At 40.9% G+C, this 18,061-nt stretch overlaps 1 protein-coding gene across 3 annotated transcripts; it reads right to left on the bottom strand.

The window, feature by feature from the left end:
* Positions 1-12,023: 12,023 nt before the first annotated feature.
* Positions 12,024-16,631, bottom strand: LOC311101342 (AN1-type zinc finger protein 2A-like). Of its 3 annotated transcripts, none has more exons than XM_084142481.1 (10): positions 16,488-16,631; positions 15,399-15,472; positions 14,993-15,087; positions 14,687-14,818; positions 14,425-14,576; positions 14,198-14,311; positions 13,783-13,876; positions 13,275-13,357; positions 12,637-12,776; positions 12,024-12,368 (listed from the first exon to the last, which is right to left on the bottom strand). In XM_084142481.1, exons 2-9 carry the CDS (start codon positions 15,451-15,453, stop codon positions 12,665-12,667), a joined length of 837 nt encoding a protein of 278 aa, XP_083998607.1. In that variant the 5' UTR covers positions 15,454-15,472; positions 16,488-16,631; the 3' UTR covers positions 12,024-12,368; positions 12,637-12,664. The 3 variants fall into 3 exon arrangements, with proteins under 3 accessions (XP_083998607.1, XP_083998605.1, XP_083998606.1); XM_084142479.1 differs by having other exon boundaries at positions 12,692-12,776; XM_084142480.1 differs by having other exon boundaries at positions 12,692-12,776; positions 13,783-13,873; positions 16,488-16,576.
* Positions 16,632-18,061: the final 1,430 nt, after the last annotated feature.

Below are 18,061 nucleotides of genomic sequence, written 5' to 3'. Positions count from 1 at the left end.
GAAATTGCTCCCAAGGATGAACCAGACTTGTGGAGGTCTACAATTCTTTTTCTGAGGTCTTGGCTGATTTCTTTTGATTTTCCCATGATGTCAAGCAAAGAGGCACTGAGTTTGAAGGTAGGCCTTGAAATACATCCACAGGTACACCTCCAATTGACTCAAATTATGTTAATTAGCCTATCAGAAGCTTCTAAAGCCATGAAATCATTTTCTGGAATTTTCCAAGCTGTTTAAAGGCACAGTCAATTTAGTCTATGCAAACTCCTGACCCACTGGAATTGTGATACAGTGAATTATAAGTGAAATAATCTGTCTGTAAACAATTGTTGGAAAAATTACTTGTGTCATGCACAAAGTAGATGTCCTAACCGACTTGCCAAAACTGTAGTTTGTTAACAAGACATTTGTGGAGTGGTTGAAAAATGAGTTCGAATGACTCCAACCTAAGTGTATGTTAACTTCCGACTTCAACTGTATACAGTGAGGGAAAAAGTATTTGATCCCCTGCTGATTTTGTACGTTTGCCCACTGACAAAGACATGATCAGTCTATAACTTTAATGGTAGGTTTATTTGAACAGTGAGAGACAGAATAACAACAAATGAATCCATAAAAACGCATGTCAAAAATGTTATAAATTGATTTGCATTTTAATGAGGGAAATAAGTATTTGACCCCTCTGCAAAACATGACTTAGTACTTGGTGGCAAAACCCTTGTTGGCAATCACAGAGGTTAGACGTTTCTTGTAGTTGGCCACCAGGTTTGCACACATCTCAGGAGGGATTTTGTCCCACTCCTCTTTGCAGATCTTCTCCAAGTCATTAAGGTTTCGAGGCTGACGTTTGGCAACTCGAACCTTCAGCTCCCTCCACAGACTTTCTATGGGATTAAGGTCTGGAGACTGGCTAGGCCACTCCAGGACCTGAATGTGCTTCTTCTTGAGCCACTCCTTTGTTGTCTTGGCCGTGTGTTTTGGGTCATTGTCATGCTGGAATACCCAACCACGACCCATTTTCAATGCCCTGGCTGAGGGAAAGAGGTTCTCACCCAAGATTTGACGGTATATGGCCCCGTCCATCGTCCCTTTGATGCGGTGAAGTTGTCCTGTCCCCTTAGCAGAAAAACACCCCCAAAGCATAATGTTTCCACCTCCATGTTTGACGGTGGGGATGGTGTTCTTGGGGTCATAGGCAGCATTCCTCCTCCTCCAAACACGGCGAGTTGAGTTGATGCCAAAGAGCTCCATTTTGGTCTCATCTGACCACAACACTTTCACCCAGTTCTCCTCTGAATCATTCAGATGTTCATTGGCAAACCTCAGACGGGCCTGTATATCTGCTTTCTTGAGCAGGGGGACCTTGCGGGCGCTGCAGGATTTCAGTCCTTCACGGCGTAGTGTGTTACCAATTGTTTTCTCTGTGACTATGGTCCCAGCTGCCTTGAGATCATTGACAAGATCCTCCCGTGTAGTTCTGGGCTGATTCCTCACCGTTCTCATGATCATTGCAACTCCACGAGGTGAGATCTTGCATGGAGCCCCAGGCCGAGGTAGATTGACAGTTCTTTTGTGTTGCTTCCATTTGTGAATAATCTCACCAACTGTTGTCACCTTCTCACCAAGCTGCTTGGCAATGGTCTTGTAGCCCATTCCAGCCTTGTGTAGGTCTACAATCTTGTCCCTGACATCCTTGGAGAGCTCTTAGGTCTTGGCCATGGTGGAGAGTTTGGAATCTGATTGATTGATTGCTTCTGTGGACAGGTGTCTTTTATACAGGTAACAAGCTGAGATTAGGAGCACTCCCTTTAAGAGTGTGCTCCTAATCTCAGCTCGTTACCTGTATAAAAGACACCTGGGAGCTAGAAATCATACTGATTGAGAGGGGGTCAAATACTTATTTCCCTCATTAAAATGCAAATCAATTTATAACATTTTTGACATGTGTTTTTCTGGATTTCTTGTTGTTGTTATTCTGTCTCTCACTGTTCAAATAAACCTACCATTAAAATTATAGACTGATCATTTCTTTGTCAGTGGGCAAACGTACAAAATCAGCAGGGGATCAAATACTTTTTTCCCTCACTGTATGGCTGCGTTTACACAGGCAGACCAATTCGGATATTTTTTTCACTAATTGGTATTTTGACCAATCTGATCAGCTCTGAAAAAGATTGGATGTGAAAAGATCTGATTTGATTGGTCAAAAGACCAATTAGTGGAAAAAATATCATAATTGGGCTGCCTGTGTAAACGCAGCCTATGTGACACATGGTGGTCTGCATCTGGTTAAAGCTAGTACATACCCCAACCAGAAGCCATGGATTACAGGAAACATCCGCACTGAGCTAAAGGGTAGAGCTGCCGCTTTCAAGGAACGGGACTCTAACCCGGACGCTTATAAGAAATCCCGCTATGCTCTCCGACGAACCATCAAACAGGCAAAGAGTCAATACAGGGCTAAGATTGAATCGTACTACACTGGCTCTGACGCTCGTCGGATGTGGCAGGGCTTGAAAACTATTACAGACTACAAAGGGAAGCACAGCCGCGAGCTGCCCAGTGACACAAGCCTACCAGATGAGCTAAACCACTTCTATGCTCGCTTCGAGGCAAGCAACCCTGAAGCATGCATGAGAGCACCAGCTGTTCCGTATGACTATGTGATCACGCTCTCCATAGCCGATGTGAGTAAGACTTTTAAGCAGGTCAACATTCACAAGGCCGCAGGGCCAGACGGATTACCAGGACGTGTACTCCGAGCATGTGCTGACCAACTGGCAAGTGTCTTCACTGACATTTTCAACATGTCCCTGACTGAGTCTGTAATACCAACATGTTTCAAGCAGACCACCATAGTCCCCGTGCCCAAGGACTCTAAGATAACCTGCCTAAATGACTACCGACCCGTAGCACTGACGTCTGTAGCCATGAAGTGCTTTGAAAGGCTGGTCATGGCTCACATCAACAGCATTATCCCAGAAACCCTAGACCCACTCCAATTTGCATACCGCCCCAACAGATCCACAGATGATGCAATCTCTATTGCACTCCACACTGCCCTTTCCCACCTGGACAAGAGGAACACCTACGTGAGAATGCTATTCATTGACTACAGCTCAGCATTCAACACCATAGTGCCCTCTAAGCTCATCACTAAGCTAAGGATCCTGGGACTAAACACCTCCCTCTGCAACTGGATCCTGGACTTCCTGACGGGCCGCCCCCAGGTGGTAAGGGTAGGTAACAACACATCTGCCACACTGATCCTCAACACGGGGGCCCCTCAGGGGTGCGTGCTCAGTCCCCTCCTGTACTCTCTGTTCACCCATGACTGCATGGCCAGGCACGACTCCAACACCATCATTAAGTTTGCAGACGACACAACAGTGGTAGGCCTGATCACCGACAACGATGAGACAGCCTATAGGGAGGAGGTCAGAGACCTGGCCGTGTGGTGCCAGGACAACAACCTCTCCCTCAACGTGACCAAGACAAAGGAGATGATTGTGGACTACAGGAAAAAAAAGAGGACTGAGCACGCCCCCATTCTCATCGACGGGGCTGTAGTGGAACAGGTTGAGAGCTTCAAGTTCCTTGGTGTCCACATCACCAACGAACTATCATGGTCCAAACACACCAAGACAGTCGTGAAGAGGGCACGACAAAGCCTATTCCCCCTCAGGAGACTGAAAAGATTTGGCATGGGTCCTCAGATCCTCAAAAGATTCTACAGCTGCACCATCGAGAGCATCCTGACTGGTTGCATCACCGCCTGGTATGGCAACTGCTTGGCCTCCGACCGCAAGGCACTACAGAGGGTAGTGCGTACGGCCCAGTACATCACTGGGGCCAAGCTTCCTGCCATCCAGGACCTCTATACCAGGTGGTGTCAGAGGAAGGCCCTCAAAATTGTCAAAGACTCCAGCCACCCTAGTCATAGACTGTTCTCCCTGCTACCGCACGGCAAGCGGTACCGGAGTGCCAAGTCTAGGTCCAAAAGACTTCTCAACAGCTTCTACCCCAAAGCCATAAGACTCCTGAACAGCTAATCATGGCTACCCGGACTATTTGCACTGCCCCCCCACCCCATCCTTTTTACGCTGCTGCTACTCTGTTAATTATTTATGCATAATCACTTTAACTCTACCCACATGTACATATTACTTCAACTATCTCAACTAGCCGGTGCCCCCGCACATTGACTCTGCACCGGTACCCCCCTGTATATATAGCCTCCCTACTGTTATTATATTTTACTTCTGCTCTTTTTTTCTCAACACTTTTTTTGTTGTTGTTTTATTTTTACTTTTTTTGTTAAAAATAAATGCACTGTTGGTTAAGGGCTGTAAGTAAGCATTTCACTGTAATGTCTGCACCTGTTGTATTCGGCGCCTGTGACCAATAAAATTTGATTTGATTTGATACAATTACAATTTAGTCATTTAGCAGACGCTCTTATCCAGAGCGACTTACAGTTACTGAGTGCATACATTTTTCATACTGGCCCCCCGTGGGAAACGAACCCACAACCCTGGCGTTGCAAGCGCCATGCTCTACCAACTGAGCTACACGGGACTATTTGAACCCTACACATCACATTTCAGATATCCAATATGATTGAAGACATTGAATACATAACAGTCCATGCATGCTATGTGACCTTGCTTGCTATGAGAATTGCAGAGAAAATGCTGTCTGAAATATTTGACAGCACATAGGCTACTATGAATGTCACTTCCACCCACTTAAAGAAATACTATAGTATACTATGTATAAATACTATAGTATTCACTGTCGTGTTTTTGCGGACTAAAGACTGTAGTATACTGTAGTATTTACAGTTAACTATAGTATAAATACTGTAGTAAAATAACTGTAGTATATACTATAGTAATTAATGTAATGTTTACTGCGAATTGTAGTAATATTAGTAATAGTTGTAATATTTACTGTAGCGTTTATGCGGACTGTACAATACTGTAGAATTTACAGTAGTGTTTTTGCAGACTGTAGTATACTGTAGTATTTACTGTAGTGTTATTGCAGACATTTCAGGAAACCTACCGGAGAAATACTAAAAGAGCACATTTTCCAAGTTCAGAGCTTCTGCTCTTTTCTATAACCTGTAGGGAACACAATATGGTCTATACTTGGCAAATTGCAATATGAGGTAGTGGAATGAGCAGGGCATATGCAAATTAAATAAATACTGCAGTTTTTACTATAACACTGTTTTTGCTGACATTATTGTAGTATTTACTACAGTCTTCTTTTGGCGGATATCTACTGTATTATTTATTATAGTATTTTTCATTATACTCAACATTCTATATTAAGTATTACACATGATCGAGGGATTCTACAGTGTGTAGTATGGTATTCTACAGTATACTTGAGTTTACTATACAATTATATAGTAAGTAATGTAGTATCATATAGTATTTATTTAATTTATTTTTTAAACTGTAGTATTTTTTCATGTGGGCATGATAATATAATTTGGAAGAATTTGTTCCATGTGGGTTTCTGTTATGTGAGTTTCCATTGACAAAAAAAGACACACAGGGTAATGAAAGCGATTTTTCAACCACCATCATCAGGTGAATGATAATGGCAAGTAGAAGTAATCAACATTTAAACGGTAAAGGTATCTTGTGGCGTAGAGACAATTTTCACTGTTGTAAAGCACATTTTTGACAATTCTACAAATGTTTTCATTGAGCAGAGAGAAATGTTGCAGTTTTGAAGATAGTTTCCAGGAATTCCATACAGTTTGACATGGCTAATGCTGTGTTCCTCTGCTCAATCATTAGAACAAAATCAAAGATGGTATTATTCAATATATTTTCTGCATGCTTTCTATCTGGTTTTGGTCTTTTAAGTTGACACTGAAACAGTTTTTCCATCCCAAGAATGTCCACTTAGACAGCCCACCTAAGATGTTTCTATAGAGACAAAAACCCTGTAATTATCTCCAATGACTGTAATTTCCTCCATATTAAAGGGATAGTTTGAGATTTTGGCAATGAAGCCCTTCATCTACTTTCCCAGAGTAGGATGAACAGGAACAGCTAGCATGCTAACTGTTCCTGTAGACTTCCCTTTAATTTTTATGGTTTTTTTTTAACCCCTGCAATACCGCCATGGACTCCCATGGGGCCGCGGGCCCCAGTTTGAAAACCCTTGATGTAGAGCACTGCAAACCACAAACAACACAGATTGGAGGAAGATCTTCTAGCTTTCCTGAATGTGGAAAGGATGACTAGTAATCAAATATTTTTGTTTGATACCCTCTCGCATATTGATTCCTGATAACTGATATTTTCATGACGCTCAGACATATTTTCAATCACATGCTTCTAGTGTAACAGGTGCAGCTGTCATCCACCTGAATATGCGTCACATCCCAACTGATAATAATCTGTATAGACAGGGTGCAATGGAGGGATGGTTCTTCTGTCACTCTGAGGAATGATAAATGTTAGAGGACCTGGATTTTGGTTGTATTTCCCAAAATACATTACCTTTAGTTCAGTCATGCTTAACAACAGATGGGTTCACTAGTTCCTATCACACCATAGACATCACCACACCATAGTTACCCCAATCTACAGATTACCATCGATTTACACCAATCTGGGCCACACTGTTGACAGGAAACATAACCCACTGGGCACACAACATTGTTTCAATGGAATTTGTCAATGTATTGTGATGTGGAATCTACAGGGAAACTACATTGGATATGCACAAAGTCATCAACGTAAATTGTTGTTTTGAGGGTACATTTTTTACCACAGGATTGTCATCATTGTTACCCATTTTCAACAACAGACAAACCTTGTATGAAATATGTTGAATTTGTACTTTTGAAACAATGTCAGATCGTCAATGTTATATATCCACTATCAGAAAAAAACTATAAGTTCAGCAGCACCTCCTACTGGAGAGCTGATCTATCTACAGCTATATATACAGTGGGGGAAAAAAGTATAGAGTCAGCCACCAATTGTGCAAGTTCTCCTACTTAAAAAGATGAGAGAGGCCTGTAATTTTAATCATAGGTACACGTCAACTATGACAGACAAATTGAGGAAAATAAATCAAGAAAATCACATTGTAGGATTTTTAATGAATTTATTTGCAAATTATGGTGGAAAATAAGTATTTGGTCAATAACAAAAGTTTCTCAATACTTTGTTATATACACTTTGTTGGCAATGACACAGGTCAAACGTTTTCTGTAAGTCTTCACAAGGTTTTCACACACTGTTGCTGGTATTTTGGCCCATTCCACCATGCAGATCTCCTCTAGAGCAGTGATGTTTTGGGGCTGTCGCTGGGCAACACGGACTTTCAACTCCCTCCAAAGATTTTCTATGGGGTTGAGATCTGGAGAATGGCTAGGCCACTCCAGGACCTTGAAATGCTTCTTACGAAGCCACTCCTTCGTTGCCCGGGCGGTGTGTTTGGGATCATTGTCATGCTGAAAGACCCAGCCACGTTTCATCTTCAATGCCCTTGCTGATGGAAGGAGGTTTTCACTCAAAATCTCACGATACATGGCCCCATTCATTCTTTCCTTTACACGGATCAGTCGTCCTTGTCCCTTTGCAGAGAAACAGCCCCAAAGCATGATATTTCCACCCCCATGCTTCACAGTAGGTATGGTGTTCTTTGGATGCAACTCAGCATTCTTTGTCCTCCAAACACGACGAGTTGAGTTTTTACCAAAAAGTTATATTTTGGTTTCATCTGACCATATGACATTCTCCCAATCCTCTTCTGGATCATCCAAATGCACTCTAGCAAACTTCAGACGGGCCTGGACATGTACTGGCTTAAGCAGGGGGACACGTCTGGCACTGCAGGATTTGAGTCCCTGGCGGCGTAGTGTGTTACTGATGGTAGGCTTTGTTACTTTGGTCCCAGCTCTCTGCAGGTCATTCACTAGGTCCCCCCGTGTGGTTCTGGGATTTTTGCTCACCATTCTTGTGATAATTTTGACCCCACAGGGTGAGATCTTGCGTGGAGCCCCAGATCGAGGGAGATTATCAGTGGTCTTGTATGTCTTCCATTTCCTAATAATTGCTCCCACAGTTGATTTCTTCAAACCAAGCTGCTTACCTATTGCAGATTCAGTCTTCCCAGCCTGTTGCAGGTCTACAATTTTGTTTCTGGTGTCCTTTGACAGCTCTTTGGTCTTGGCCATAGTGGAGTTTGGAGTGTGACTGTTTGAGGTTGTGGACAGGTGTCTTTTATACTGATAACAAGTTCAAACAGGTGCCATTAATACAGGTAACGAGTGGAGGACAGAGGAGCCTCTTAAAGAAGAAGTTACAGGTCTGTGAGAGCCAGAAATCTTGCTTGTTTGTAGGTGACCAAATACTTATTTTCCACCATAATTTGCAAATAAATTCATAAAAAATCCTACAATGTGATTTTCTGGATTTTTTTCTTCTCAATTTGTCTGTCATAGTTGACGTGTACCTATGATGAAAATTACTGGCCTCTCTCATCTTTTTAAGTAAGAGAACTTGCACAATTGGTGGCTGACTAAATACTTTTTTTCCCCACTGTATTTGGTCTCCCATCCAGTGCTTTAACTAAGGCCAGCTCTGCTTAGCTATTGTGATGGACTACAACCAATATGCTATTTTGAGAATGATTACTGAGAGATCTCTTAATACCTAAATAGATATATCCACTGCTATCAAAGTCATTCCAAAAGGTTTAACAGAGCAAATGAAATGTAACTCTACTTTAGTCATATATCATCAATGATCATCAATAGGCTTAAATAGCATTCACAAAGTCATCAACAGCTATAGTTTCATTTCAACCAAGGGTTCAACTAAAAATAGACAATACATATAGGCCTTGAGTTTCAAGCTTTGGTTGATTTCAAATGTAATCTTCAAGTTAATAATTTATATGTTGGATTCACATCTCCATCTCAACCAAAAATCAAAGTTAAAGAATAGGACTAAATCAAATCAAACCTTAAATGCACTATAAATAAAGTTTGATTTGATTTAGTCCTATTCTTTAAATGTTGATATTTAATTTTCTCTACTTTTGCATATTTTTGATACTGAATGTTCTCAGATCTTCAACCAAAACCTATTATTAGATAAAGGGAACCTGAGTGAACAAATAACACAACAATTACATACTTATTTCATTTATTTCATAAACAAAGTTATGCACCACCCAATGCCTCTGTGTGAAAACGTAATTGCCCCCTTACACTCAATAACTGGTTGTGCCACCTTTAGCTGCAATGACTCCAAGCAAACGCTTCATGTAGTTGTTGATCAGTCGCTGTGGAGGAATTTTGGCCCACTCTTCCATGCAGAACTACTTTAACTCAGCGACATTTGTGGGTTTTCAAGCATGAACTGCTTGTTTCAAGTCCTGCCACAACATCTCAATTGGGATTAGGTCTGGACTGACTAGGCCATTCCAAAAGTTCACATTTGTTACTCTTTAGCCATTTTCATGTAGACTTGATTGTGTGTTTTGGATTATTGTCTTGCTGCATGACCCAAAAGGCGCTTCTGCTTTAGCACACAGACGGATTGCCTGACATTCTCCTGTAGAATTATCTGATACAGAGCATAATTCATGGTTCCTTCTATTAAGGCAAGTCGTCCAGGTCCTGAGGCAACAAAGCATCCCCAAACCATCACACTACCACCACCATGCTTGACCGTTGGTATGAGGTTCTTACTGTGGAATGCAGTGTTTGCTTTTCTCCAGGCACAATGGGACCCTATGTCATCCAAAAAGTTGACTCAAGTTTGCCAAAAAGCACCTGGAAGCACCTGGATGATCATCAAGACTCTTGGAAGAATGTTCTATGGACAAATGTTTGACAATGATAATGGTCCCATTATGCCTGATCACTTACACTATGTACTTTTAATGTAATCTCAACTGCAACCCAGGTCATTTGGTTGTACTATTAGATGAATCACAGCGATAACACATTAAGTTGTATAAATACAAAATATCTGACAGTTTTTCCATTGTAATTTGGTTGTGCTTTTAGATGGTTGAAAGTGATAACACATTGGGAATTCAACAAACTTCTGGCTTTCTTTTTGAGCGGTTGAATAAAGGTTGAAATCTCATTGATCAACGTCAATCAAATATTATCCACATTTCCATGTTGAAATTATGTGGATTGGCCAGCGGGAAGCTACGGAGTGTGCCTTTATTCTGTTTGCTCAGATGAAACTAGATCCAAATGAGTAATCCTTTGTGACAATCGACAATTATGTGCTATTTTCCAAATGTTTGAGGGTGAGGAGGTCTAGTGTAACAGCTAAGGGAGCTAAATGAAGGCGACTAACCACACCATTACGCAAATGAACTTAGTTTGCCAATGAACATGGTTGCTTTCTGTCAATCCTTTACGTAATGCTTAGCTTCCTTGGTCATGTTTTATCAGTGAAAAATATTACTCAGAATGTATTTACCTTAATAATCTTTCATTTATGGCATCAGATGTATTTCAACGAGTGCCACAATCCTGCTAGTGACAACACTAGCCTGACTCATTCATAACCATGACAACATGAGCAGCACTTCCCCAATCTGTCATGAAATAGTCAACAAATGAGCATTCTTTATGGAGAGAAAAAAAAAAAAAAACATTATTGTGAACCTGCCCAACAACCCTCATCCCTTTGTTTTTACACTGCTGCTACTCACTCTTTATTATCTATGCATAGTGACTTTACCACTACATACATGTACAAATTACCGCACATTGACTCATTCAGGTACCCCATGTATATATCCTCATTATTGTTATTTTATTATTTTACTTTATTTTTACTTTCGTTTATTTAGTAAATACTTTTTTTTACTCTATTTTCTTAACTGCATTGTTGGTTAAGTGCTTGTAAGTAAGCATTTCCCGGTAAGGTCTACACCTTTTGTATTCGGTACATGTGACAAATACAATTTAATTTAATTTGATCCTCTTTGGCCTCCATCAAAGATTTCACATGCAACACTCTGCTGCTCTCTGTTGGACAAAGTATGAATGCATAGTGGTAAAGACCGGTCTCATGAAGACTCCTTGAGGAACAGGAACGATTTACCAGAGGTGTATTCATTACAGAAACCGTTTACCGTTTAAGAACCAAACGGAAGCAAAACAAGATTTCTATTGGATAAATTCAGGTAGGTCCCTCCCCATTTCGTTCTGTTTAAGAAACGTTTTGCAACAGAATTGGCGTAATGAATATGCCTCAACACAACCCAAAAATTGCAGTTTGCTGCACTCCGGCTATATTGCTCATGTTGGTTTTGTCTCAGCTGTTTTTGCTGTTAGCAATGCTTTCTAGGGGTGGTGCTCAATCACTGCTAAGGTCTTCTTGAAAACAGACATTACAGATTAAATGACAATAAAAATACAATTTCTATCCACTTACCTTTCAATTCAACAGCCTACCCTGAGATAATTCAAAGCTGGAACTGCATCGCAAAGGCCCTGATGGATGTATTGGGGAACAACATAATACACATCAACATCATGGAAATCAACAAGTGTTTTTGTGTTCATTCTATTCTTATGCAATACATTTTTTTCCCTGAATGCATTACATTTACCAAGCACTGCCAATTTAATAGGCTAGTCAATAGCACAAAACAACCAACTTTGTATTGTGTACGATGTACCTCGTACTTCAGTTGTCATGATGACACAGACAAGTGTGTACTTGTTTTAACTAGCTAGTAACGTTAGCATTTCGCTGCACCTGTTATAACATCTGCTAAACTGTGTAAGAGACCAATAAACGTTGATTTAAATATGTTGGATTATGTAATGACCTTCCCTTTGTATTCTTAATTGTGGCAAAGCTTGGGCAGAGACTGTAGATAGGTTCTCTCTAACCCATAGAAATAGGATCTCATTCTAGTTCTGTTCTCCAAACTTCTTTCCTCACTAATTATATCATCCTCCTGTATATATGCCTTGGACAAAAAACGTGCTTCAGAAACAAATACATCTTTAAAATAATTTATTCAAGAAACATTGATTCTGAGGTTAAATGTCCATGATCAACATAGAAAATATGTACATAGAGAGCCATCGGTAAAAAGGACAGAAAGCCTATCTATAATTATGTGCTGAGTAGAGAGAAAGCAGTGATACTATTCAATGTATCTCTATGAAAGTCCCAGACTGTTCATTAGTTGGGATCAGTGATCCTGGACATTAAGAGTTCTGCTGGAGGGTTCCATCGATGTAGCACAGTTGCTAGTTGATTACTGGTGGTAGCAGATTGGGCTCAGACACGGCTCTGGGTTTATGATAGGCTGCAGGAAGACTGTTTGGAGGACTCTCTTTCCTACGACAGAAAGTAAGATATTAGTACAGGCAAAAGTCGATTTAATTCAAGACAAAGAATCATTGGCGAGAGGCTTGTCTCACCATTTACGGTAAATATTCAACATGGGGAGAAAAAAAATAGGATAATTTAATTAGCTCCATCAGATAAAATACACATTATGTAGTACTTCAAAGTTATTTGTCATTCATTTTCTCCTTAGCTGATCTTTACATGCACCCAGTGAGGATGATGAAGGGATATAGGGGACGCCATGGAGGCAATGTACCTAGGTGAGGTCCTGTCCTGTTAGCATGCTACTGACGCCTAAGTTTTCTGGATACCTGTTGTCTCCGCTGCTGGCGTCTGTACTCTTCTTCACTAGCAGCGAGGGCCTGAGCCAGAGCCAGATCCTCCTGCTCCTGAGGGCTGAGACAGACACACAAACACTTCTATGTCACACAGAGGAATGCATTATCAACACACTGCAGAGAGCATGCAAGAGGCACACCGACACACTCACCAGAAAGAAGGGTGGATAACAGACACACACAGTCAGTCACTCACAGGTCTGAGAAGCAGAAACACACATCATGACATGAAGAAACATTGAACTGTGGGCACCACTGACTTCATTTATGAAGTCATCGTGAGCAAGAAAGATGGGCTACACAGTCGAATGTCAAATCTATTAATATTGTGTTTTCCTATAGTAAGCAAATAGCCTGCTTTTCAACTAGAGCAAACACATAGCATTGTGATTCATTTTCCAGGTAAAATCCAAGGGGTTATTTCCATAAGAATAAGAGCCAGTGAAGAGAAAACAATAGGTAACTGGGTTGTGTTGGTGGCATCTGGACATGATTACAGCCTATATTATGTGTGGGTGATGCTGGATTATGGGATTTAATGGGGATTGTTTATTACCTGAGCATTGGCTGTTGGACTGTGCTGCGAGCCGATTCAGCCAAGGACATCTCCAGAGCTCTTTGTAAGGCCTGCTCCTCAGTCTGCAATCACAACAGGCAGATAAACACTTACAGGATGTTCTTTATTTTCTTCTTGGAATCTCAATGAATGAACAGGAGCAGACATTATAATCTCAATGAATAAACAGGAGCAGACTTTAGAATCTCATTGAATAAACAGGAGCAGACTTTAGAATCTCAATGAATAAACAGGAGCAGAGTTTAGAATCTCAATGAATAAACAGGAGCAGACTTTAGAATCTCAATGAATAAACAGGAGCAGACTAGAATCTCAATGAATAAACAGGAGCAGACTTTAGAATCTCAATGAATGAACAGGAACAGACTTTAGAATCTCAATGAATAAACAGGAGCAGACTTTAGAATCTCAATGAATGGACTGGAATTATTCAGAGAAGAGAGTTTACAGTAGTTTCAATCAAGTGGTGTAAGAGTGTTAGGCATACCAGGCCAGCCTGAAAGGATGCCGAAGCAGGTACTACATTCTGTGCTGGAGGGGGCCGCATGGCCAGAGCTGGAGTATAAATGGCCTGAGCACTGCTGTGATAAAATCAAAAGCAATAATGCTCAGTGGGGTTATAGTGTCAACAACTCAACACTTTCTAGAAAGCACAGCGGTAACAGGTAAGAGCTGTTCTGTGAAAGAACAAATTTGACATCCTTTCCATGTGTAGTATATTTCAATGACAATAAAATCAACATGTGAATGAATCCATCCCATGTGTTTTAGTGAGAAAATGCCTCATGAATTTAGAGAACAGAAGATCCCGCAAACTGTGCTTGCCAAAATCACTTATTTATTTAAGCTTCATGTAGTTCTTCAGTGTGGCGTTTCGAAAATCAATACAAGAGGATCCTCACCGACTACTCTGGGTCCTAGCATTCCCATTAGACACGGGCCTCGAACTTCCTCTACTGCCTGAAGTGGAGGCACTGCTAGAGGATGCTCCTTGGGACCGCATGAAAGCAGCGAATCTGAAATAAATCAAATGTAATCATCATTATACTGCAAAAGCTCACATTGTGTACCACAATCAATAAATGGCATCATCTGAAGTGGAAGGATAGAGGTGGAGGGAAATATTTACCCAGATTTGGAGACTGGTTTGTCTTCAGGCTTACAGTCATGGTCTAGTGGATGTCGGTGTTTAAGACAATAATTCATGTGGCACTGGTCACATGTCACTCTGATCATTTCTTTCTGCTTGCAGCCTCCTTTCGAGCATTTGTTTGTAAATATCTACAATAAAAAAAGGTTGGTTAGCATAGATTAGGCCTAGCTACTTCACTTTTACCATAGGCAGTTTCTGTAAATGGTCCTGTAGAGAAGCCTATCAGTATCAACCATACCTTTCTCTTGTTCTGAGCAGGGTCCGACTGGCAATCGCGATCGATGTGCTCCCCAACCTTGATGTCTGGCATTTCCCCTCTCTTGATAGGGATCGGGGTGTTGCACAGAGGACACACAGGGACCTGGACATCCTGGGGACAGAATCAAGTAGAGAGCCATATTTAAGCTCTGTTTGGATCAATAGACAACATGCAGACAACTAATAAAGTTGAACAGCATACATTAATGTCTACATACTAACTGCACATTACAGGAACTTTGTTTTAATTCAAACATACAATGTTGCTAAATTATTTAAAATGTACCTTCTTGTAGGATGACATGCACTTGTGATTTGCATAGCTTATGTGGTCTTTACAAAAAATCTCTTCACAGGCATCACATCTCATTGGTAGGAAATCTGTGAGATATAAGAAATATGTCAAGGTGTTTATTCCATGGCAAAGGATGGAGATCATCCATCATATGAATGTAGATAAATTAAATTCTCACTATCACTCTTCAATCATGATAATGGGTAGTGCAGCCCATGACAATTGGTTGTTGGAGGACTTTGGACTTCAACCACAACTATTGACAGATTCCAAAGCCATATTAGAAAGGACAGGAAGGGAACACAAACAACAGGCTCTGCATTGGCAGGGTCCCAGAGGCACTGAGGTAGTAAATGGAGACAGCATTACATTTACATTTACATTAGCAACCACTCACCCAGCTGCTTGCAGGAGTTTTCAGAGCAATGCTCTCCTAGATCTGGAAACTCCATGGCACTACGGTGATACACCCTTCAATTGAAATATACATAGATAAGCTAAGATCATGCATTAACAATGTTTGTTTACCTGTGACAGGTTATCTAAGTAAACTAACTTGGTCCGCGTCAGTTCATTTTTGAAGAACAGTAGATTCAGCATATCAATTTTAGGCTATTTAAAAAGTCCCTTTGTTTATCTGCTTCCCTTTCATCTAACGTTAGTTACACTTATGTAACAGGCTTATTATGGACGTGTACAGTCAGTGGAAGAATGTCCACTGACAGACACAGTTAGCTAGCGACGGCTACCATCTAAATGTAGGTAGGTAGGACTTCCTATGATAGCGAATGCTGAATCATGCCATCGCTTCTTGCTACCTACATTTAGCAATTTTTGACTAGCTAACTAGCTAACTAGCTAACTTGTTTTGGGGTACCTAGCAGCAGTCTTCCTCTCTGCTAGCAGGCAGCTAGCTAGTTAGCATAGCTAATTCGCTAGCTAGTTGCTAGGCTAGCTCCTCCCTGTACAATCGCCATTAATGCAATTATCTGGCAGACCAATGTTAGCATTGTCTGTGCTTAAGCTACCTAACGTTAACTAGTGAGTTATTTCTGGAATACCATTGATGAGCTTGTTCCTGGCTTACAGGCCAACAACAACAAAATGAAGTTGCTAGCTAGCTTGCTAATAAGCTAATGTTGTTAGCTAACATTCTAAGTTAGATAACTACCGTTAAAGTTACGTTACTAGCGCCGACAGGAAGGATAACTAAATAGTTAACTGATAGTTAAGTAACGTTTAAGTTACTAATTTAACATTACATTAATTCGAAACGGAGAATATTTAGCAACAATATCCAGGCTCGTTTGGGAAGATTGTTTACCATCACGTTAGCTAACGCTAAGCGAATATGGATTGGAGACACACTTCCTGCCTTGCCCTTGGCTTGGTTGGCTGGCTAGCTAGCTAGATAGATACGATAGCTAACAGCAAAGCATTGCAAATTGAAAAATACGTGCAAAAGTAGACGACTCCTCTCACTTACCCAGAGAGTTGGTTCAACCAGACAGCTCTATTTGATTATTCTTTCCCCTCTTGCTTTGAGATCAACGTTGAACTTTGAGGAAGCGAATGGCTAGCAAGCTCTCTTGACAGCTAGCTACATTGAAGTGTCACTGTTGTTTACGCCCCTCCTCACGGTTGGTAGGCCTACTAGAGAGTTCCGGAATGTACCACATGAGGCAGGGATGCAGCGTTGCTTTGATCAATCACAGTGACACCGCATTGTTGAGAACTGTCCATGGTGCTGGTTTTACGAAACGTCTCACTGAGAGACGGAGAGACCAGCACCACTGAGAGACCAGCACCACGGATAGCTCTCAATAATGCTGTGTCACTGTGACTAGATATGAAGGTGAGTAGCTAGTCTCTCTCACTAGACTAGTTCAGAAAGGCCATGTCAGAATGAATCACTTTTCTGGAATCATGGTAGGTCTATAGCTAGGGTATAATAAATCACACAAAATAAGCAGAATAATGATAGTTTTGATTTTGGATAGTTATCACCTTCCAAAATGTTTTGTGTTTGATATTGTATTTGTTGACTTGCTGAATAACATAGATTTGTTATTTGCAGAGCACATATCTTTGTTTCACTAATAAATGTACCCTTTTACTCATCAGCACAATATAGGCTATAGGTGATGATATAGTTGATTCATTCATTGCTGATGAATAGGCCCATTGCTGATGGGCTAGGCACCTTTGTGTACACCGGAAGCAATTGTGAGTCTAAAGAGGAAAATGTGCAATACTGCAGTCAATGTAATGGCATATCATTACCAGATGATGGCAGCAGAGCTCTTTCAGACGTCTACACAGTCTTCAACATCTGATTGTTTATGACCCATTAATACACTCTCTAATCTCAAACTTCAAGCATGCATTCACAGAAGGGTAACTGCAGAGGAAAACGGTCATTGCAAAGATAAAGCTACAATAGATATGTACAGAAGTGTCACTGGACGATTTAGTGAGGGTGGGTCTACTTGGTCAGTTTCAGATTTTGACAGTATCAAGTTGTAGCCACTTTTGACATCAGTATGAAAAACACATAGATAGCGATTGTGAATTATTATGTTACTAGATACAAAGCCTAACTTTAAAGCAGCAACTCCCTGTTGAAGTGGCAATGGATTCCATATAAACACACACTATAGCAGGACCATCCACATCACCAAGAGGTCAACTAGCTGGAAATAGTAGTACTATAGTTAGAGTCAACTCACAAAATTGACTATTTTCATTACGCAACAGTACAGAGTCATGATCAGAGGCTGGGAGAAGTGATCACAGAGGCACCTGGCTCATAAGCTGCTAATTCTGCTGCCAGATGGCATCGCTTGCTGAACACCTGGTTCATCATTGGGATTCCTCTTCCTTTGCTCACACTATATCTGCTCAAATTACAAGAGGATTGCAATAATTTCATATCCCCCCATCATCCCTTCATTTCCAGAGCAAACAATTTGGATGACAAATTTGACATGGTTTCTGGCCAGTTTGTCCTCATGGTGCCAGTCACCTCTCAGTCTCTTTGGTCATACTTTCTTTTGGATA

Source organism: Coregonus lavaretus, assembly GCF_964263955.1.
Source record: "Coregonus lavaretus genome assembly, chromosome: 2".
NCBI lineage: Eukaryota > Metazoa > Chordata > Actinopteri > Salmoniformes > Salmonidae > Coregonus > Coregonus lavaretus.
This window is presented reverse-complemented; position numbering and strand designations above follow the sequence as displayed.

Bases quoted from the DNA above. Each gene is read 5' to 3' on its own strand.
- LOC311101342 (XM_084142479.1), bottom strand. From the start codon at position 15,453: ATGGAGTTTCCAGATCTAGGAGAGCATTGCTCTGAAAACTCCTGCAAG. The intron at 14,819-14,992 runs GTACATTTTAAA...TTCTGTCCCCAG, and splicing joins GCATGTCATCCTACAAGAAG to GATGTCCAGGTCCCTGTGTG. The intron at 14,312-14,424 runs GTAAATATTTCC...GATTTATTTCAG, and splicing joins AAACCAGTCTCCAAATCTGG to ATTCGCTGCTTTCATGCGGT.